The sequence below is a fragment of the Anomaloglossus baeobatrachus genome, chromosome 12 (assembly GCF_048569485.1).
Source record: "Anomaloglossus baeobatrachus isolate aAnoBae1 chromosome 12, aAnoBae1.hap1, whole genome shotgun sequence".
In the NCBI taxonomy this organism is placed as follows: domain Eukaryota; kingdom Metazoa; phylum Chordata; class Amphibia; order Anura; family Aromobatidae; genus Anomaloglossus; species Anomaloglossus baeobatrachus.
The window spans coordinates 16,757,393-16,780,488 of record NC_134364.1 but is presented as its reverse complement, the minus strand read 5'-3'; the positions used below and the strand labels follow the sequence as shown (position 1 = coordinate 16,780,488).

The window sequence follows — 23,096 nt, the reverse complement described above, 5'->3', positions numbered from 1 at the left end:
AAAATATATAAAGTCGTAAAACTGAATGGAGTATTTTCGTGCCAGAGTTGCTGCAGATTTTTATGTTGCAAGTACTAAATGTGTGGACGTCCACTTAAAATTAAAAATATTTAACAAATAAAATAAATTAAATAAAGTGATAGGAAACATTATTTGTAATTCAGAAAAAATATATATAAATTCTAAAACCTTAATGGAGTATTTGTAATCAAAATAACACGCAAAAATATTGAGTTCCTCAATAGAATAATTTAAAGTGAAATTCTAAATATTGTAAATAATTTAAAAAAATGACAATAGTAACATTTAAGGTCATAGGAAATTATTTCCACAATGTCTCCATATAGATATTGAATATTTTATTTTACACAACATAACAACACAGAAGTTGTTGTTCTGTACAGCATTTGCCTAAAAATAAAGGCAACACCATTGTCACTCAAAAATAAATGCAGTCTGGTCTTTTAAAAAATATTATTTTTAACTAATTTTTCCATAATTGGTCTTTTTTTAATATATTTTTAATATGTTGAAAGCTTGAAGGAATTTTCCCATATGAAAGGCTTTTATTGTGAATTCTGTCTTTAATTTTTGTTTTTCTGCAATTGCAGAACCAGGAAGCCAGTCCTATAGGAAGGGAAGGCACCGGTGCTGATTCGTAAATTTCACAACTCGTTATTTTTTAACTTGTAATCACCAGGAAAACAAAGAAAAAAAAAAAAGGAAACAAAATGTGAAGGCGGCCTTGACACAATCCTGTAGCAGCCAGAAAAAAGTTGACACAAATTGGAATTCCCCTCTCTTAAAAAAAAATATTCATATTTCTATTGTGCTCGAAATTTTCAAATTTATTTTCTTTATGAATTTTTAAATTTTTTTGTAATTTTTTTTAAAGGAACTAATCACACAGTGCTTTCCAATATCCACTCTGAACTTGAAAAAGTTGCTTTCCCGCTGTCCATGTCGGAATTATCTGACTTAACCAAGATCCCGTTCATGGACATGCTCCTCTTCGACCAAAGTCCACCTGTGTTTCGAGAGTTTACATAACAATGGTACTCCATAATTTCACCATTTAAAGAGTACCTCCGCTTGGCTCTAGAAGTGTCCGCGGGTAATGTAAGGAACTTACTTGGCCTTGATTGTGCTCTTTTATAGGTCGGTGACCCGGTGGGACGACTAGCTAACCGGAGGGCAGTTGAATTATTTCTATTTGTATTTTGGGACTCCATATTTAAAACGGTTTCAGTTTGTGAGTCCATTTGTTTTATTTGAGTTTTTCTTTTTTGCTTCAGTGAAGCTGAAGCATTTGAAGTCCATGTATGAGGTGAGGCGGAGGTAGTAGCGGCCGCACCTTGGCTTGAGCAGGTGTCAGAAGAAGATGGCGCCCCACTGTCCATTGACTTGCAGCACTGCGGACTCTCGTCATGTCCAACCACTTGCTTGGAAGCTGATGGGGGCATTGATGCACTACAACTTTGATTCTGCGATCCGTTGGTTTGAGAATACACATTGCTGACTTTCGTAGCTTTGTGCTGTCCGTTGCCGTTGCAAACTTTATACCTAATCATCAAGATAATTATAAAAACAAGGACAGAGGCCACGATGATTCCACCTATTATAATGATCATGGTGCCTCCCAAGAACTGAGACTGCATAAAATGACAACGGACGTAATCTTGCTCGGTGGTGAATTGGATGCAACCGACAACCCTCGTAGCCGTCAGGGACGTGATGCCGTCATCATAAATTGCTAAGACGCAAAGGTCGTAGACCGTTCCCGAAGCCAAGTTGTTAACACGGAAGGTCTTGCTCGTCGGCGGAATCATTCTGCAAAAACACAAAAACATTTCACAATTATTCACAAAGCATAAACTAAAAATGTATAGAAATCTTAGCTACAACGACATCAACCTCGATGAATCTGGACTCTTTAAATTGTATTTACTCCAGGCCATATTTGTTGTTTTGCTTTTTTTTTACTTTTTGGGGTCATTTTCAGCCTAAGGGGCCATTTACACGCTGCGACATTGCTAACAATATATCGTCGGGGTCACGGTGTTTGTGACGCACATCCAGCGTTGTTAGCGACATCGCAGCGTGTGACAGCTAAGAGCAACCTTAAACGATCGCAAAAGAGGCAAAAATCGTTTGTTTCAGAGAGGTCGTTTATTTATGAAAAATCGGTGTCTGGTCAGCAGTGATGTTTTCGTCGTTCCTGCGGCAGCACACATCGCTGTTTGTGACACCGCAGGAGCGACGGACATCTCCTTACCTCCGTCCATTGGCAATGAGGAAGGAAGGAGGTGAGCGGTGATATAGAAGGGTTAATAGTTTCTCTATTTCTTTATTATAGATATTTTATTGTTCCATTAGTAAGTATATCTGGTGGTAGTTCATAGTCATTATGGAGCCTTCGGAATGAGAAACAGGCTCAAGGATTATTATTGTCTCTAAATGTTCTTCTTATCTTCTTCTTATCTCATATGCATGACTCTACATTTTTGTTTTGCTAAAACTTAAAAGGTCATATGAGCAACTTGTAAAGTCCAGCTAGAAGCCTTTTTTGCAATATCACATTGAGTTGTAAATGGTATAAATAAACTGTACCTTGGCTGAATAAACAGAAAACTGATCATGCTCACATGAATGCAGGTCTTTTCTCCGAGAGCTCGATCTTGATTAGGCCTGAAGAGGCCTAATTCAGAGGACCTCACTGGTGATCCCATAAGCTGACTTTTGAAACAGAACAGCTACAACAGCGGCATATTCTAGCCGCTCATCTCCGCCCCTCCTCTGCTATTGGACGGCTGCCGTGTGACTTCGCTGTGACGCCACATGAACCGCCCCCTTAGAAAGGAGGCGGTTCTCCGGCCAGAGCGACGTCACAGGGAAGGTAAGTCCGTGTGACGGGTGCTAGCGATGTTGTGCACCACGGGCAGCAATTTGCCCGTGACGCACAACCGATGGGGGCAGGTACGCTCGCTAGCGATATCGGTACCGATATCGCAGCGTGTAAAGTACCCTTAAGTGGTATTTCTCACCATTCTGTAGGAAATTTTCTACCTGGAGATTTTGACAAACTGCTCCAAAAATGTAATCTTTATTTTTTTAATTCTTATTTTGTTTCTATATTTTCAAAAAGAGCAAAGGAAATTATTATGAGCGGACCATTCAAAACTCACTCTGGTGGCTATCTTGCTGCCATTTGTGTGAAATTTATCACCATGATCAAAGAATAGGAGACAATAGATGTAGTCCGCGCTGCTGGTGATTCAATGGAGTTCAGACCAGGGAGTGAAGAACATGCGATTTATTAAAGTCTACCATTTCGAAAACCATTGGTTTTTCATCAGGGCAAACCATGATGAAGAAACCAGTGTGTTTCGAAACACGTAGACTTTAATAAACAGCATATTTTTCACTCCCTGGTCTGAACTCCATTGAATCCCCAGCAGCGCGGACTACATCTATTATCTCCTATTTTTTAATCTTTCCAGACTATGGACCGTAGCTGCCGCTTATCTTGTGCTTCTACAGGATTTATGCTTTTCCCTCACTCATGACCCCATTGCGTTTTTTTTGTCTTTCCAGACCCTTGTACAAATTTTTCACAATGTTGCACGATGCTTGATAACTTTGACACATTTGATATAGGACTTCTATCTAAAATGCTTTCTTCCCCCATCCACTGGAGAAGAATTCCAACTTTTTCAGCAACCATTTTTAGAAGTTGCAATTCATGAATCTGGCTTCTTGTAGTTTATTTACAAACTGACCATAAAACACATTGACAACAATTTTTCGAAAGCAGCAAGAGAGGTGTGAAAATGCTAAGAGTTTCAAATTTTGGTGCCAATTGCAGCTTGTGCAAACTCTCAGATTTTTTTATACCAAAACACCGGTGCCAAAGTCTTAATAAATGTATCTCCCAGGCGTCACAGGGTTTTGTGACAGTCACTTACGGAAATGAATACCGAAAAGAGAGCGATCAATCTCTACAAACATTTTCTATTTTTTTTTTAGATCTGCTCTTGACTTTGGCTTAAAAAGTAGACAGTACGCTCCTCAACATTAAAATTGCAGCAGAAGGAAGGGAGCGTCGTGGAATTCTGGAAATTGCAGGATGGATATTATTATTAATTATATTTATTTATTTATAGAGCACCATTGATTCCATGGTGCTCTACATGAGAAGGGGGTTACATACAGAATAGATATACTTGTTACTAATATACACACAATGAAAAAATGGAAGTAACATTTTCACAACTCTGTTTCTTCAGTTTGGAGTATGAGTCTCATGCAGATTCGGATGTTATCACTGAGATCATTAATGGTCATCTTAGGAAGTTTCTGCCGCTGAATGCACTTGTTCAAATCATCAAGATCCTCTGTTGGCAGCTCCTGTGTAATCAAAGGACCAATGATGTCTCCGATGTGCTTGCTGCAGACAAGTACAGAGATGCTGCAGACAAAAGAAACAAGTCTGGAGACAATGCAGCCAAAGGAGACAAGTATGAAGATGCAGCAGCCTTTGAAAACAAGTCTGAAGATGCTGCAGACATGGGAGACAAGTCCACAGATGCTGCAGACATGAAAGACAAAGACAAGTCTGAACACACTGCAGACATGGAAGACAAGTCTGGAGATGCTGAAGACAAAGGAGACAAGTTTGTAGACAATGCAGCCAAAGGAGACAAGTATGGAGACACTGCAGCTCTGGAAGACAAGTCCATAGATGCTGCAGACATGGGAGACAAGTCTGGAAATGCTGCATCCCTGGAAGACAAGTGTGGAGATGCTGCAGCCCTAGAAGACAAGTCTGGAGACTCTGCAGACATGGGAAACAAGTCTGGAGATGCTGCAGCCATGGAATACAAGTCTGGAAATGCTTCAGCCCTGGAATACAAGTCTAGAGATGCTGCAGCCCTGGAATACAAGTCTGGAGATGCTGCAGCCCTGGAATACAAGTCTGGAGATGCTGCATCCCTGGAATACAAGTCTGGAGATGCTGCATCCCTGGAATACAAGTCTGGAGATGCTGCATCCCTGAAAGACAAGTCTGGAGATGCTGCATCCCTGGAATACAAGTCTGGAGATGCTGCATCCCTGGAAGACAAGTCTGGAGATTCTGCAGCCCTGGAATACAAGTCTTGAGATGCTGCATCCCTGGAAGACAAGTCTGGAGATGCTGCAGCCCTAGAAGACAAGTCTGGAGATGCTGCAGACATGGAAAACAAGTCTGGAAATGCTGCAGACATGGTAGCAGGATTACACCACACGTGCTCTTCACATTAGCATCGGCAACATGCGTCTTGGTGTTGTCGTGTTTAAAAGTGTACACTTGGTAGAATTGGCCACATCACTGTATTCAGCAACAGAACCTTCCTCAGAGGACCATTAATAACCTCATTGATAGCAGCCGAGGATGGACGTGCAGGAATATCTGGACGTTGCGCTCATACTGGATATCCAATAAATCCAATAAATCCAGATGTTTCTATTTTTTTCCCATTTTTTCATGATTTGCAGATCACTAACATTTGCATCCTGAGATTTTTAGTATTCCACAACTTTTTCTTCATGGCGTTGTCATTTCCATGTTGAGACGTGCGTGATTCCAGCCTTAGGGTAAGTTCACACTGACATCTGCTTCAAATCCACATTAAAAACCTGTATGTGAAAAATCCCTAGGTTGGTGCCATGACATATTTTTATGGTGTTTTATAGATTTTTTTATAACATATATGAATATATTTACATATGTTTTTCACATTACAAGACAAACCTGTGACTCCTCCTGGAATATGAAGCTACGCCTGTCACCGTGCACAGCCGGAGAGCCGCAGCGCACAGATCACTCTATACAATGGAAAGAAAGCCTCACTTTTTGCAAAATCCCTTTCTGACAGATCGATTCTGAAAGGTGTGACTGTTACATAACTCCGCGTCTAAATAAATCCACTTATTGCCTTTCCGCTAGCACTACTTTTCCAGCTTTATCTCCTAAAATAACATTTGGCTTAAAAGACAGATTTAGTATCATTGGAATTACACAATTTCCCTAAATTAAACAAAAATTCCGGCAAATCTATGTTCCTACAAGCGGCAGAGCCATTTAGTGCACAGAAATAGCAGTCACATCCAGGTCAGAGACGCTAAGAGCAGAAATCCTGCTGCTCAGATCCAGCAATCATCTGGAAGAAGAATCTGCTGATATTTTCTTTTTCCTGAATAGTAAATTGCTTTCTGATATAAGTTAACACTTCCACATACATAATACGTTCATACAATGGCCACACAATAATACCGCTATACAATGATTCAATTCTTAATCGAAAATATAATCTAAGGCAGGAAAAAAATATTCCTGCCTGGATTTGTGAAGAATTTTAGTGTACATGATTATATCCTCATACAAATAATACATCCATACAATGGCCACACACTAATACCGCTATACAATGCCTCAGTAGTTAGTAAATTAATAATAATAAATACTGGGGCAGTAAAAATGTTCTTTCCTTTATTTATGAATAGCTATCTTGTATAGGTTTATATCATCATACAAATAATACATCCATAGAATGGCCACACAATAATACCGCTATACAATGCCTCAGTAGTTAGTAAATTAATAATAATAAATACTAGGGCAGCATAAATGTTCTTTCCTTTATTTATGAATAGCTATCTTGTATATGTTTATATCATCATATAAATAATACAACCATACAAGTGCCATACAATAATACCGCTATACGATGCCTCAGTAGTTAGTTAATTAATAATAATAATAATAATAATTATAATAATAAAAAAAAATCTAGGGCAGTAAAAAAATCTTCTTTCCAGGATTTGTGAAGAGTTTTCGTGTACATGATTATATCCTCATACAAATAATACATCCATACAATGGCCACACAATAATACCGCTATACAATGCCTCAGTAGTTAGTAAATTAATAATAATAAATACTAGGGCAGTAAAAATGTTCTTTCCTTTATTTATGAATAGCTATCTTGTATATGTTTATATCCTCATACAAATAATACAACCGTACAATTGCCATACAATAATACCACTATACAATGCCTCAGTAGTTAGTTAATAATAATAATAATAATAATAATAAAAAAATCTAGGGCAGTAAAAAAATCTTCTTTCCAGGATTTGTGAAGTTTTCTTGTATATGTTTATATTCTCATAGAAATAATACATCTATACAATGACCACACAATAATACCGTTACACCTGTTACAATGCCTCAGTAGTCAGTTAATTAATAATAATAATAATAATAATAATAATAATAAAAAATTCTAGGGCAGTAAAAATGTGTTTTCCTGTATTTGTGAATAGCTCTCTTGTATATGTTTATATCTTCATACAAATAATACATCTATGCAATGGCCACACAATAACGCCGCTATACTATACTTCAGGAGTTAATTAATTATTATTATTATTAGTAAAGTCTAGGGCAGGATAAATGTTCTATCCCTAGATTGTGAAAGGTTCTTTTCTATATGCTTGCTCTCTCATATAAATAATACATCCATACAATGGCCTCTTAAGAATACTGCTATACAATGCCTCCAAAACAATGAAACTTTAGGGCAGTATTTTTTTATTTCTAAGGACTCTCTGGTATATGTTTAACACTTCCGATTACGTGTCGAAAAAAAAGGTAATAGGATATTCTGAAGAAGCAATAGCATGCAATATGTTTGATCTTGGGTGGCTCAGTGGTTAGCACTGCAGTCGTGTGGTGGCTCAGTGGTTAGCACTGCAGTCTTGTGGTGGCTCAGTGGTTAGCACTGCAGTCTTGTGGTGGCTCAGTGGTTAGCACTGCAGTCTTGTGGTGGCTCAGTGGTTAGCACTGCGGTCTTGTGGTGGCTCAGTGGTTAGCACTGCAGTCTTGTGGTGGCTCAGTGGTTAGCACTGCAGTCTTGCAGCGCTGGGGTCCTGGGTTCAATTCCCACCAAGGACACTATCTGCAAGCAGTTTGTATGTTCTCCCCGTGTTTGCGTGGGTTTCCTCCAGGTTCTCCAGGTTTCTCCCACACTCCAAAGACATACAGATAGGGAATTTAGATTGTGAGCCCCAATGGGGACAGTGTTGCCAATGTATGTACAGCGCTGTGGAATTAACAGCGTTATATAAATGAATAAATATTATCTTATTATTATTATTATTATTATTATTATTATTATTATTCCCTGCACAAAAAAACCCAGATGTATTATCTAAACAAGAAAGGCTGAAGAAATGTTCATCTCTTCATTGCTGTAATGTAAATTCATTTTTAATATGGTTACATTAAAATTCCAGGGGATGGTCTGGTCTCTGTGCACTGACATTGGGTGACTTGCACAGTGACAGTGCGCTCTGTGTTGTCGGTTCAGATCAGTAAAGGTGGCAACGGAGCAGAGCACAGTGTCAGAGTAACCGGTGGCATTCAGAGACTGGTGATGCCCCCGCAAATGACGTCTCTTCCAACGTTGACACTGTCTCTGAATGCCACCGGGTACTGGTTGTGCAGTGGTATAGTGGGGTGAGGGGGATGGGTGAGGGTACAGTAGGTGAGGGCAGAGCTGGTTGTGCAGTGGTATAGTGGGGTGAGGGGGATGGGTGAGGATACAGTAGGTGAGGGCAGAGCTGGTCGTGCAGTGGTATAGTGGGGTGAGGGGGATGGGTGAGGGTACAGTAGGTGAGGGCAGAGCTGGTCTTGCAGTGGTATAGTGGGGTAAGGGGGATGGGTGAGGATACAGTAGGTGAGGGCAGAGCTGGTCGTGCGGTGGTATAGTGGGGTGAGGGGGATGGGTGAGGATACAGTAGGTGAGGGCAGAGCTGGTCGTGCGGTGGTATAGTGGGGTGAGGGGGATGGGTGAGGGTACAGTAGGTGAGGGCAGAGCTGGTCTTGCAGTGGTATAGTGGGGTAAGGGGGATGGGTGAGGATACAGTAGGTGAGGGCAGAGCTGGTCGTGCGGTGGTATAGTGGGGTGAGGGGGATGGGTGAGGATACAGTAGGTGAGGGCAGAGCTGGTCGTGCGGTGGTATAGTGGGGTGAAGGGGATGGGTGAGGGTACAGTAGGTGAGGGCAGAGCTGGTCGTGCGGTGGTATAGTGGGGTGAGGGGGATGGGTGAGGATACAGTAGGTGAGGACAGAGCTTGTCGTGCGGTGGTATAGTGGGGTGAGGGGGATGGGTGAGGATACAGTAGGTGAGAGTAGAGCTGGTCGTGCAGTGGTATAGTGGGGTGAGGGGGATGGGTGAGGGTACAGTAGGTGAGGGCAGAGCTGGTCTTGCAGTGGTATAGTGGGGTGAGGGGGATGGGTGAGGATACAGTAGGTGAGGGCAGAGCTGGTCGTGCAGTGGTATAGTGGGGTGAGGGGGATGGGTGAGGGTACAGTAGGTGAGGGCAGAGCTGGTCTTGCAGTGGTATAGTGGGGTAAGGGGGATGGGTGAGGATACAGTAGGTGAGGGCAGAGCTGGTCGTGCGGTGGTATAGTGGGGTGAGGGGGATGGGTGAGGATACAGTAGGTGAGGGCAGAGCTGGTCGTGCGGTGGTATAGTGGGGTGAAGGGGATGGGTGAGGGTACAGTAGGTGAGGGCAGAGCTGGTCGTGCGGTGGTATAGTGGGGTGAGGGGGATGGGTGAGGATACAGTAGGTGAGGACAGAGCTTGTCGTGCGGTGGTATAGTGGGGTGAGGGGGATGGGTGAGGATACAGTAGGTGAGAGTAGAGCTGGTCGTGCAGTGGTATAGTGGGGTGAGGGGGATGGGTGAGGATACAGTAGGTGAGGGCAGAGCTGGTCGTGCGGTGGTATAGTGGGCTGAGGGGGATGGGTGAGGATACAGTAGGTGAGGGCAGAGCTGGTCGTGCAGTGGTATAGTGGGGTGAGGGGGATGGGTGAGGGTACAGTAGGTGAGGGCAGAGCTGGTCGTGCAGTGGTATAGTGAGGTGAGGGGGATGGGTGAGGATACAGTAGGTGAGGGTAGAGCTGGTCGTACAGGGGTATAGTGAGGTGAGGGGGATGGGTGAGGATACAGTAGGTGAGGGCAGAGCTGGTCGTGCAGTGGTATAGTAGGGTGAGGGGGATGGGTGAGGATACAGTAGGTGAGGGCAGAGCTGGTCGTGCAGTGGTATAGTGGGGTGAGGGGGATGGGTGAGGGTACAGTAGGTGAGGGCAGAGCTGGTCGTACAGGGGTATAGTGGGGTGAGGGGGATGGGTGAGGATACAGTAGGTGAGGGTGTGGCGCCCCTGACCTGGTCTGGCACCACTGAGTACTGCACCCATGCTGGGGACAGTACAAAACAGGTAATCCAGAAGGCTGACCGAGGTGTGACTACACAGGCGCATAGTGATCCGGTCTCACACATTTACCTTTGAGAGGACCCCTGGGGATCCCAGGAGGGGGCGAAGCCTCCATCTCCACTCGAGGGGTGTGGTAGAGAGCCTGGTTGCTAGGTGACGTAGGCAAGAACAGGAGAGGAGGGAAGAGTGAGCCGAAGACAGTTGAGTGGTGAAGTTCAGGGAGAGCAGAAGCAGACCCTGTAGCTCTACACAATTCTGACAACGTACGCGCAGTGACTACCGACGGGGGAGAACGGTCACCTGGTAGTGCTGCCCGAAATCCACCCACGACTAAAGAGAGAGCAACGGAGTGGAGAGTAAGGAGACTGTCAGGGAGATACCAGGCCCAAACGGGTAACAGGTCCCAGTGCAGGGATAGATCCACCTGTCCTTTGCCAAACCTGCATGAGGGGGCACTTTACACCCCCAAGACAACACCACAGAGTCCACAGCCACGTAGCAAAGTGAGGGCCCATGGCTCACAGGAGGCAAGCAGCCGGAGTGACCTGGTCCAGGCTACAAGCAAACGGGCCAAAAAGAAGGGGAGAGAGGCACCAGCAACTTCCCTGGGCGACCCCAGCAGGGCTTCAAGCAGGGGTTACCCCAAAACACAACGGGCTAAGGAAGGCGAGTTGGTAGCCACCCTCACAAGTCAGCCTGAAGGACACCTGGTTCCAGCCTGGTTCATCCCAGCTACGCCCGGGTTACTCACCCTGCCACCATCAGTGAGTAAAACCCCTGAAAGACATCCTGCTTGTGCGTGTGAGTCATTCTGCGACTTGTAGTTCCACACACCTACACGGGGCCCTGGGGCATGCCTCACTCTCAGGAGGCTATTACAACTGACTGCACCCACTATCAGCCCCAGGCACCCCTAACCTGCAGTGGCGGTCTCCACTGACCGCAATTCTGAGAGTGGCGTCACGACAATCAAAATAGAAGATTTCCTACCTGTGACAAGATCCAGCCGCGTGGAGTCCCTGAAGGTAATGCACCGCTGCACCGACACCGAACCTAGGGGTCCCACAGTTCTGGCGTCACGAACAGGATAAGGATTAGACCTGTTCAGACAGGTGACCATGTGCCTGGGCGGTCCGCTTGGAAAATTGGAAGCGCCGCCATATTGCCACCATGAAAAGCGCGCTGAAAAACAACAGCAGCCCGCGCTGGGAGAAGTTACCGCCCACGAAGAGGTGTGGCTACCCAGAGATCCCCTGAAGGGTCCTGGCCTCGCAAGTGAGGAGAGCGGAGGCGTTCAGAGACGTCGGGAAAGAAAGGGAGCCAGAAGCCTGCTACTAGAAGAAGGAGACGCAGAGGAAATGGCGTCTGAATGCAGAGACCCAGAGCCAGGCTCCGCTGCCTGGTGGTATCGGGAACTTGCCCAGTTTTGCGACCAACTGGAGGCCAGGGTCGTATGGCAGATCAGCGAGGGACGCACGGAGCTTCTGGAGATGGCTGCAGCGGTTCAGGCCTATGAGAGGGGAACCGCACGACGAGTGCCAGACCGAGCGGCGACGACTCAGACCCCGATGATGTTACCGATGGGTGAGTCCTGTGTTGCCCCTGTCAGCGCGAGTGCCCCGACCCCTGCTGCCATGCCCGCGGTCCCAGGAGAGATGCCCGGCGCGGCGACGCTGAACCAGGCCGCAGCCACGCCAGGTGCGGCCCGCCAAGCCCAGGCCGCCGCAGCGATGCCCTGCCCGACCCGCAAAGATCCGGCTGCCACCGCGACCCTCCTCCACGCCGCAGGTGTGACGCTGACCCAGGCCGCCGCCATGCTAGGCCCGGCCCGCCAAGACCCCACCGCAGCAGCGACGCTCGTCCGCGCCGCAAGTGAGGTGCTGAACCAGGCCGCAGCCACGTCAGGTGCGGCCCGCCAAGATCCGGTCCCTGCAGCGACTCCAACCCATGCCGCCGCCACGCCAAGCCCGGCCCGCCAAGAACTGGCCGCAACAGCGACGCTGACCCAGGTCGCTGCGGCGACGCCCAGCTCAGCCCGCCAAGGACCGGCTGCAGCTGCGACGCCAATCCAGGCCGCAGAAGCGCCCAGCCCGGCCTGCACAGATCCCATCGCAGCTGCGACGCCAATCCAGGCCGCAGAAGCGCCCAGCCCGGCCCGCACAGATCCTATCGCAGCTGCGACGCCAATCCAGGCCGCAGAAGCGCCCAGCCCGGCCCGCACAGATCCCATCGCAGCTGCGACGCCAATCCAGGCCGCCGCAGCGATGCCCTGCTCGGCCCGCCAAGACCAGGCCGCTGCCACGCCAGGCTCAGCCCGCCAAGACAAGACTGTACAATTATTTACCCCGGCCTGCCAGGCCGGAGCAGACACCGCTCCCCAGCCCAAGGAAGTCCCTGCTAGGAAGTCCCTGCTGGGGGAGGACCCCGAATACTGGAAGCTGAAGGCTGATCTAGAGGCCCACTTCCCAAAGGAGATGGTGGACCGGTATCTGCTCCCTCCGCATACCCACAGGAAGACTCCTGCCACATTCATGCCAAAGGGTCCCCCGCCCTGGCCTGCTGATGAAAATCCATCCCTAGCGCTGCCACAAGAGGAGTGCCCAGAAGAACTAAGGGGGAGGGGAGGCCAGGAAGCTGAGAAGCTGACCCCAGAACCATCATCAGTGGATGCAGCGCCAGTCCAAGAGCCAGAGATGCTGCCGTACTCCCGCTGGGATGAAGAGGGACCGACATCCTCCGCTGAGGAAGATTTGTCCAGATACCTCACCTGGGAGCCTGCAAGCGGTGAGGTGGCAGCCAGGCAGGACCCAGCCCGCAGGACACGGCGCCGCAGCAGGACAAGGGATCCACCTGCACAGCAGTCTCCCGAGGAGAAGGACGAGGTCACGGCCAGAGACTTAGAGGAAAAGCGGTCCTTGAGAAGGGCCAAATCGCAGGTCAGAGGCCCACTTTGTCGAGGAGTTGTAGAAGACTTCAGTCTAAGGTCTGGATATGGCTTTATAGTAGCACCTGGTGTAAAAGAGGGCATCTTTGTGAACAGAAGGGATGTAAGAGCACATTTACCTAGAGGACATCCAGGAAGAAACCTACAGATAGGAGACCCAGTAGAATTCACAAAGCACCAAGGAGAACGCGGATGGTACGCACTAGATGTCACACCATGCCCCAGAAATCCCTACAGTAAACCTGCTATCTCAACAACAGAAGATGAAGATACAGAAAAAGAAACAGACGACAGAAACATAGAAAATGTCAGGTGCCAAAGCCCAATAGGCAAAAGCCCTGGTGGAACGGAGTAGAGAAAAGTAAAGAAAACTACAGCAGTTTGAAAAGTTTTGCAACGTTCAAGTTTAAGCACGTGCCCACATGAACTTGTGTGAGAAAATCCTTTTGCACCTCGTGTATGGACCATAGGCTATGAACTGTCTATAGCCACAAACTCTCGCAGTGTTTATAGTTACCCCAGAGGTACAACCACTACCAGGGAGCACGCCTGTTTATGGGGCCTGGCTCTCCACCACAAAGAGGGTACCTGGTCAGCACCAACAGTGGAGGCCGCCTCTGCATCCTGCCAGAAGAGGCTGAAGGCGCGGTTCCACCAGGCCAGGTATACCCTGAAACCACCAGACCATGAAAGCCGCCTCTACATCCTGCCAGAAGTGGCTGAAGGCGCGGCCAACGGGAGAGGCAGATGGGAAGAAAGGTCTGGGGAAGCTGATGGCCCAGACCTGGTTACCAAAAGAAACCGGTGACCTGCCGCCTGAGAGGGTTTAGGGTGGGTTAACGGACTTGTGGGTGGAGGGTGGTGATGTATGGTACCTGATGGTTTTAAAACGTTTTACCATGTTTTACTGTTTTACGCATTTTAAAATGTTGTCTTGCAGCCCGAGGACGTGCTGGTGATAACTAGGGGGGAATGTGGCGCCCCTGACCTGGTCAGGCACCACTGAGTACTGCACCCATGCTGGGGACAGTACAAAACAGGTAATCCAGAAGGCTGACCGAGGTGTGACTACACAGGCGCATAGTGATCCGGTCTCACACATTTACCTTTGAGAGGACCCCTGGGGATCCCAGGAGGGGGCGAAGCCTCCATCTCCACTCGAGGGGTGTGGTAGAGAGCCTGGTTGCTAGGTGACGTAGGCAAGAACAGGAGAGGAGGGAAGAGTGAGCCGAAGACAGTTGAGTGGTGAAGTTCAGGGAGAGCAGAAGCAGACCCTGTAGCTCTACACAATTCTGACAACGTACGCGCAGTGACTACCGACGGGGGAGAACGGTCACCTGGTAGTGCTGCCCGAAATCCACCCACGACTAAAGAGAGAGCAACGGAGTGGAGAGTAAGGAGACTGTCAGGGAGATACCAGGCCCAAACGGGTAACAGGTCCCAGTGCAGGGATAGATCCACCTGTCCTTTGCCAAACCTGCATGAGGGGGCACTTTACACCCCCAAGACAACACTACAGAGTCCGCAGCCACGTAGCAAAGTGAGGGCCCATAGCTCACAGGAGGCAAGCAGCCGGAGTGACCTGGTCCAGGCTACAAGCAAACGGGCCAAAAAGAAGGGGAGAGAGGCACCAGCAACTTCCCTGGGCGACCCCAGCAGGGCTTCAAGCAGGGGTTACCCCAAAACACAACGGGCTAAGGAAGGCGAGTTGGTAGCCACCCTCACAAGTCAGCCTGAAGGACACCTGGTTCCAGCCTGGTTCATCCCAGCTACGCCCGGGTTACTCACCCTGCCACCATCAGTGAGTAAAACCCCTGAAAGACATCCTGCTTGTGCGTGTGAGTCATTCTGCGACTTGTAGTTCCACACACCTACACGGGGCCCTGGGGCATGCCTCACTCTCAGGAGGCTATTACAACTGACTGCACCCACTATCAGCCCCAGGCACCCCTAACCTGCAGTGGCGGTCTCCACTGACCGCAATTCTGAGAGTGGCGTCACGACAATCAAAATAGAAGATTTCCTACCTGTGACAAGATCCAGCCGCGTGGAGTCCCTGAAGGTAATGCACCGCTGCACCGACACCGAACCTAGGGGTCCCACAAGGGCAGAGCTGGTCGTGCGGTGGTATAGTGGGGTGAGGGGGATGGGTGAGGATACAGTAGGTGAGGGCAGAGCTGGTCGTGCAGTGGTATTGTAGGGTGAGGGGGATGGGTGAGGATACAGTAGGTGAGGGCAGAGCTGGTCGTGCGGTGGTATAGTGGGGTGAGGGGGATGGGTGAGGATACAGTAGGTGAGGGCAGAGCTGGTCGTGCAGTGGTATAGTGGGGTGAGGGGGATGGGTGAGGGTACAGTAGGTGAGGGCAGAGCTGGTCGTGCAGTGGTATAGTGAGGTGAGGGGGATGGGTGAGGATACAGTAGGTGAGGGTAGAGCTGGTCGTACAGGGGTATAGTGAGGTGAGGGGGATGGGTGAGGATACAGTAGGTGAGGGCAGAGCTGGTCGTGCAGTGGTATAGTGAGGTGAGGGGGATGGGTGAGGATACAGTAGGTGAGGGCAGAGCTGGTCGTGCAGTGGTATAGTAGGGTGAGGGGGATGGGTGAGGATACAGTAGGTGAGGGCAGAGCTGGTCGTGCAGTGGTATAGTGGGGTGAGGGGGATGGGTGAGGGTACAGTAGGTGAGGGCAGAGCTGGTCGTACAGGGGTATAGTGGGGTGAGGGGGATGGGTGAGGATACAGTAGGTGAGGGCAGAGCTGGTCGTGCAGTGGTATAGTAGGGTGAGGGGGATGGGTGAGGATACAGTAGGTGAGGGCAGAGCTGGTCGTGCAGTGGTATAGTGAGGTGAGGGGGATGGGTGAGGATACAGTAGGTGAGGGCAGAGCTGGTCGTGCAGTGGTATAGTAGGGTGAGGGGGATGGGTGAGGATACAGTAGGTGAGGGCAGAGCTGGTCGTGCAGTGGTATAGTGGGGTGAGGGGGATGGGTGAGGGTACAGTAGGTGAGGGCAGAGCTGGTCGTACAGGGGTATAGTGGGGTGAGGGGGATGGGTGAGGATACAGTAGGTGAGGGCAGAGCTGGTCGTGCAGTGGTATAGTGGGGTGAGGGGGATGGGTGAGGATACAGTAGTTGGGGTAGAGCTGGTCGTGCAGTGGTATAGTGGGGTGAGGGGGATGGGTGAGGATACAGTAGGTGAGGGTAGAGCAGGTCAAGCAGCAGTATAGTAGGGTGACGGGGATGGGAGACGATACAGTAGGTTAGGGTAAAGCCAGCCATGAAGTGGTATAGTGGGGTGACGGGGATGGGGTACAGTAGATGAGGGCAGAGCTGGTCATGCAGTTGTATAGTGGGATGAGGGGGATGGGGTACAGTAGATGAGGGCAGAGCTGGTCATGCGTTGGTGTAGCGGACTGAGGGTTACGACAGCTTGTAGGTTTGTCAGAAGAGGTGGGTCTTCAGGTTCCTCTTGAAGCTTTCCTCAGTCGGCCAGAGTCCGATATATTGGGGCAGAGAGTTCCAGAGTATGGGGGATGCACGGGAGAAATCTTGTACGCGATTGTGGGAAGAGGAGATAAGAGAGGAGCAGAGAAGGAGATCTTGTGAGGATCTGAGACTGCGTGAAGGTAAATACCGGGAGACTAGGTCACAGATGTAGGGAGGAGACAGGTTGTGGATGGCTTTGCATGTCATGATTAGTGTTTTGAACTGAAGTCTTTGGGCAATGAGAAGCCAATGAAGAGATTGGCAGAGAGGAGAGGTTGGGGAGTAGCGGGGGGGGCAGGTGGATTAATCGGGCAGCAGAGTTTACGATAGATTGGAGGGCTAAGAGAGTGTTAGAAGGGAGGCCTTAGAGCAGGAGGTTGCAGTAGTCCAGGCGGGAGATGATGAGGGCATGCACTAATGTTATTGCAGATTCTTGGTTAAGGAATGTATGGATCCAAGCAATATTTGTGAGTTGGAGTCTGCAGGAGGTGGAAAGGGCTTGTATGTGTGATATGATGTGAGATAGATGATATAGAACACATAATTATAGGTTGGAGTTGAAATAGATCGGATGAGCATTATCCAGCCCTTATATTTAGTCCTAATAAATAATGGCTCTACCCAGGATAATATACTAATATTTGGGGCCAGTATCTGTATATAGAGCAGATGAGTACATAGCCATCACCATAAAGCTGTGTTCTAATAAGAGAGTGACTCTTGCACGGAGTTCTGCTCCCACGAGGCCCGATGGGGGAGGGTGCCATTTATTTTTCATGTAGTGTGTATAGCTAACACTTACATAAATAAATCAGAATTTCATTTGTAAGGATATTACCATCCGGTGCGTGCAGCTATAAACTCCAGACCTTGAAGCCATGGTTAATGCTGCGGTGTATGGACAATCTTCTATGAATGAGTAATGTGTGCGTTGCTCCACATACAGAGCGAGCACCTGGGAAATTTACGGTCAGTGAGTACGTTAAGTGGTCTCTGGATTTTTATAAATAAATTTGCTGATGATGACCTACATCTAACGATTCCGCTCAACACTCGACTTCCTGATGTAAGGAAAAAAAAAACTATCCAGCAGCTGCAGGTAACACGCAGAGGAAGACATGAAACCTGCCACCGCCATCATGGCAGACCACACATTCTCACTCCATGTTAACGAGTCTTCAAAGATCAAATCTACATAAAAGACGAAGAACATAGTTTCTTACGTTTTCTTCTCCAGTAACATCTGTAACAACTATAAAATATAGTAGGACTCACTGGTATAATGCTGCCATACAATGTCCACACAATAATACTGCTATACCATGCCTCAATAGTAAATTAATTGGTAGTAAAGCCTAGGGCAGTAAAAATGTTCTTTTCCCGGAGAATGAAAGCTTATCCTGTATATATTTACACTCCCATACAAATAATACTTCCATACAAAGACCATATAGTATTACCGCGATACAATGCCACAATAGTTAATTGATAGTAAAGTCTAGGGAAATAAAAATACTCTGTTCCCGGAGAGTGAAAGTTTATCCTGTATATATTTATACTCCCATGCAAATAATACTTCCATACAAAAACCATATAGTATTACCGCCATACAATGCCACAATAGTAAATTAATTAGTAGTAAAGCCTAGGGCAGTAAAAATGTTCTTTTCCTGGAGAATGAAAGCTTATCCTGTATATATTTACACTCCCATACAAATAATACTTCCATACAAAAACCATATATTAGTACCGCCATACAATGCCGCAATAGTTAATTGATAGTAAAGTCTAGGGGAATAAAATGCTCTCTTCCCAGAGAGTGAAGGTTTTATCCTGTATATATTTACACTCCCATACAAATATTACTTCCGTATAAAGACCATATAGTAGTGCCGCCATACAATGCCACAATAGTAAATTGATAGTAAAGTTTAGGGCAGTAAAGGTATTCTTTCATCAGAGAGTGAAGGTCTTTCCTGTACATATTTACACTCCCATACAAATAATACTGCCATACAAAGACCATATAGTAGTACCACCATACAATGCCGCAATAGTTAATTGATAGTAAAATCTAGGGAAGTAAAAATGCTCTCTTCCCAGAGAGTGAAGGTCTTTCCTGTATATATTTACACTCCCATACAAATAATACTTCCATACAAAGACCATATAGTATTACCGCCATACAATGCTGCAATAGTTAATTGATAGTAAAGTCTAGGGGAGTAAAATGCTCTCTTCCCAGAGAGTGAAGGTCTTTCCTGTACATATTTATACTCCCATACAAATAATACTTCCATACAAAGACCATATATTAGTACCGCCATTCAATGCCACAATAGTTATTTGATAGTAAAATATAGGGTAGTAAAATGCTCTCTTCCCAGAGAGTGAAGGTTTATCATGTATATATCTACACTCCCATACAAATAATACTTCCATACAAAGACCATATATTAGTACCGCTATAAAATGCCGCAATAGTTAATTGATAGTAAAGTCTAGGGGAATAAAAATGCTCTGTTCCCGGAGAGTGAAAGTCTTTCCTGTATATATTTACACTCCCATAAAAATATTACTTCCGTATAAAGACCATATAGTCGTACCGCCATACAATGCCACAATAGTTAATTGATAGTAAAGTCTAGGACAGTAAAGGTATTCTTTCCTCTGAGAGTGAAGATCTTTCCTGTATATATTTACTCTCCTATACAAATAATACTGCCATACAAAGAGCATATAGTAGTACCGCCATGTAATGCCACAATAGTTAATTCATAGTAAAGTCTAGAGGAGTAAAAATACTCTCTTCCCAGAGAGTGAAGGTCTTTCCTGTATATATTTCCACTCCATACAACATACATACAGCCATATAATAATACTGTCATACCATGCCGCAATAGTTAGTAAATAGTAAAGTCTAGGATAGTAAAAATGTTCTATCCCTGGATAGTGAAAAGCTCTTTGTCATATGCTTATTCTCTCATAGAAGTAATACTTCCATACGATGGACACACAGGTAATACCTCTATACAATGCCTCAATAGTAAATTAATTAATGGCCACCCAACAATACTAATCAATAGTTAATTGATAATAAATGTCTAGGGCAGAAAACAGGCTCTTTTCCTGGATACTGAAAGGCTCTCTGGTATATATTTATACTCCAATACAAATAATACTTCCATACAATGGCCACACAATAATACCGCTATACAAAGCTTAAAAGAAGAAAATAAATAAAGTTAAGGGCAGTAAAAAAAATGTGTTTTTTATTTTCCTGAATAGCAAAGGGCTTTTTGGTATTTTTTACCACTTCCATATAAATAATACAATCATACAACAGCCACACAATAATAACGCTAAACAATAACTCAATTATTAATCAAATGTAAAAATCTATGGCAGTAGAAATGTTCTTTTCCTGGATAGTGAAAAGCACTGTTATATGTGTTTATATCCTCATACAAATAATACATCCAAACTGTGACCACACAATAATACCGCTATACAATGCCTCAGTCATTAGTAAATTAATAATAAATTATAGGGCAGTAAAAATGTTCTTCCCTAAAAAGTGAAGATCTCTTTCGTATATGTTTGTACTTCCATACAAATATTACTTCCATACAACGGCCATGCAATAATACCGCTATACAATGTCTCAGTAGTTGGTAAATTAATAATAAATTATAGGGCAATAAAAATGTTCTTCCCTAAAAAGTAAAGGTCTCTTTGGTATGTTTGTACTCCCATGCAAATAATACTTCCATATAATGGCTACACAATAAAACCGCTATACAATGCCTCAGTCGTTAGTTAATTAATAATAACTTATAGGGCAGTAAAAATGTTCTTCCCTGAAAGTGAAGGTCCCTTTGGTGTATGTTTGTACTTCCATACAAATGTTACTTCCATATAATGGCCATGCAATAATACTGATATCCCATGTCTCAATAGTATATTAATACTAAAAGTCCAAGTCATAAAAATGTTCTTTTCCTGAATAGTAAATTTGTTAATACTTCCACACAATGACCACAGAATAATATCGCTATACAATGCCTCAGTTGCTAGTTAATTAATAATAAATTATAGTGCAGTAAAAATGTTCTTCCCTGAAAACTAAAAGGTCTCTTTGGTATGTTTGTACTCCCATATAAATAATACATCCATATAATGGTCACACAATAATACTGCTATATAATGCCTCAGTTATTAGTTAATTAATAATAAATTATGGGGAACCAGTAAAAATTTTCTTCCCTGAAAACTGAAGGTCTCTTCGGTATGTTTATACTCCCATACAAATAATACTTCCATACAATGACCATGCAATAATACCGCTATGCAATGTCTCAATAATATATTAATACTAAATTTCAAGTCATAAAACTGTTCTTTTCCTGACTAGTGCACGGCTCTCTGGTATTTCATACAATGACCACGCAATAATACCGCTATACAATGTCTCAATAATATATTAATACTACAGTTCAAGTCATAAAAATGTTCTTTTCCTGACTAGTGCATACTTCCATACAATGACCATGCAATAATACCGCTATACAATGTCTCAATGGTAAAATAATTGGTAGTAAAGTCTGTGACAGTAAAAATGTTCTGTTCCTGGACGGTGAATGTCATAGTCTCCAGTTTTGGTCATAATAGGTGCAGTTCTTGAAGGCTCCTTAGAAGGCACACTTGTCTAGGTTGCCATTTCCTAATACTGACCCTGGCTGTGACTGTGGTTTAATGCCACTGTGATTGTATGATCATGCAATGCGCTGCACAACATAAAAGCATTAGTACTCCTTGGAGTCGTGGCATGTAACCCATGGGCACCCCTTCCACTTCGGCCAATTTTCATTTTTCCAATATCATTTTTCCCCCCCGTTTTGCATGAGCCATAACGTTTTTACTTTTCCAGCCATACCGCCATAAGACAGCTTTTTTTTGCAGTTTTGAATTTCACCATTAGTCCTAATGTTCTGAAAAAGAGGAAAAAGTTCCAAGTGACTTGGAAGGTTTACTCGGTGCCGGCCCGGCGCTGGAAGAGCCTTGTGCACTCGGTGCCGGTCCGGCGCTGGAAGAGCCTTGTGCACTCGGTGCCGGTCCGGCGCTGGAAGAGCCTTGTGCACTCGGTGCCGGTCCGGCGCTGGAAGAGCCTTGTGCACTCGGTGCTGGTCCGGTGCTGGAAGAGCCTTGTGCACTCGGTGCTGGTCCGGCACTGGATGAGCCTTGTGCACTCGGTGCCGGTCCGGCGCTGGAAGAGCCTTGTGCACTCGGTGCTGGTCCGGTGCTGGAAGAGCCTTGTGCACTCGGTGCTGGTCCGGCACTGGATGAGCCTTTTGCACTCGGTGCCGGTCCGGCACTGGATGAGCCTTGTGCACTCGGTGCCGGTCCGACGCTGGAAGAGCCTTGTGCACTCGGTGCCGGTCCGGCGCTGGAAGAGCCTTGTGCACTCGGTGCCGGTCCGGCGCTGGAAGAGCCTTGTGCACTCGGTGCCGGTCCGGCGCTGGAAGAGCCTTGTGCACTCGGTGCTGGTCCGGTGCTGGAAGAGCCTTGTGCACTCGGTGCTGGTCCGGTGCTGGAAGAGCCTTGTGCACTCGGTGCTGGTCCGGCACTGGATGAGCCTTGTGCACTCGGTGCCGGTCCGGCGCTGGAAGAGCCTTGTGCACTCGGTGCTGGTCCGGTGCTGGAAGAGCCTTGTGCACTCGGTGCTGGTCCGGCACTGGATGAGCCTTGTGCACTCGGTGCCGGTCCGACGCTGGAAGAGCCTTGTGCACTCGGTGCTGGTCCGGCACTGGATGAGCCTTGTGCACTCGGTGCCGGTCCGGCGCTGGAAGAGCCTTGTGCACTCGGTGCTGGTCCGGCGCTGGAAGAGCCTTGTGCACTCGGTGCCGGTCCGGTGCTGGAAGAGCCTTGTGCACTTAGTGCTGGTCCGGCGCTGGAAGAGCCTTGTGCACTCGGTGCCGGTGCGGTGCTGGAAGAGCCTTGTGCACTCGGTGCCGTAGTAGGGCACAAATATGTGATGGAGCAACGCCGAAGACTGGGCCCGGTGAAGACCAAGTTGAGTATTTTTAGCCCCTTTCCTGGACCCCCTCAAATTGGCACAAACCGTATAACAAAATTTTGGGATTTTGAAGACTACATTTTTGGGAAAAATGCAAGGGGTCAGTTTGCCGTGATCCGATCGCTCATCCTTGGTGACAGTTCCGCTCCAACTTAGAACACAAATCATTCGCTCAGTTAATTTGCAGCAAAAAAACCCCATAAAATATTTCTTCAAATTGCAGATAACTAAAGGCAAAAACAATCTCATTCAATAAATGGATGTAATAATCCA

At 46.5% G+C, this 23,096-nt stretch overlaps 1 protein-coding gene across 1 annotated transcript in view; it reads right to left on the bottom strand.

The window, feature by feature from the left end:
* Nucleotides 1–344: 344 nt before the first annotated feature.
* The window catches only part of LRFN5 (leucine rich repeat and fibronectin type III domain containing 5), a 246,082-nt gene continuing 223,330 nt past the window's right edge, over nucleotides 345–23,096 (bottom strand). Inside the window, exon 4 of the mRNA XM_075329521.1 lies at nucleotides 345–1,830. Coding sequence (XP_075185636.1) covers nucleotides 903–1,830 — 928 coding nt within the window. The 3' untranslated portion in view covers nucleotides 345–902. The remainder of the gene's footprint in view (nucleotides 1,831–23,096) is intronic.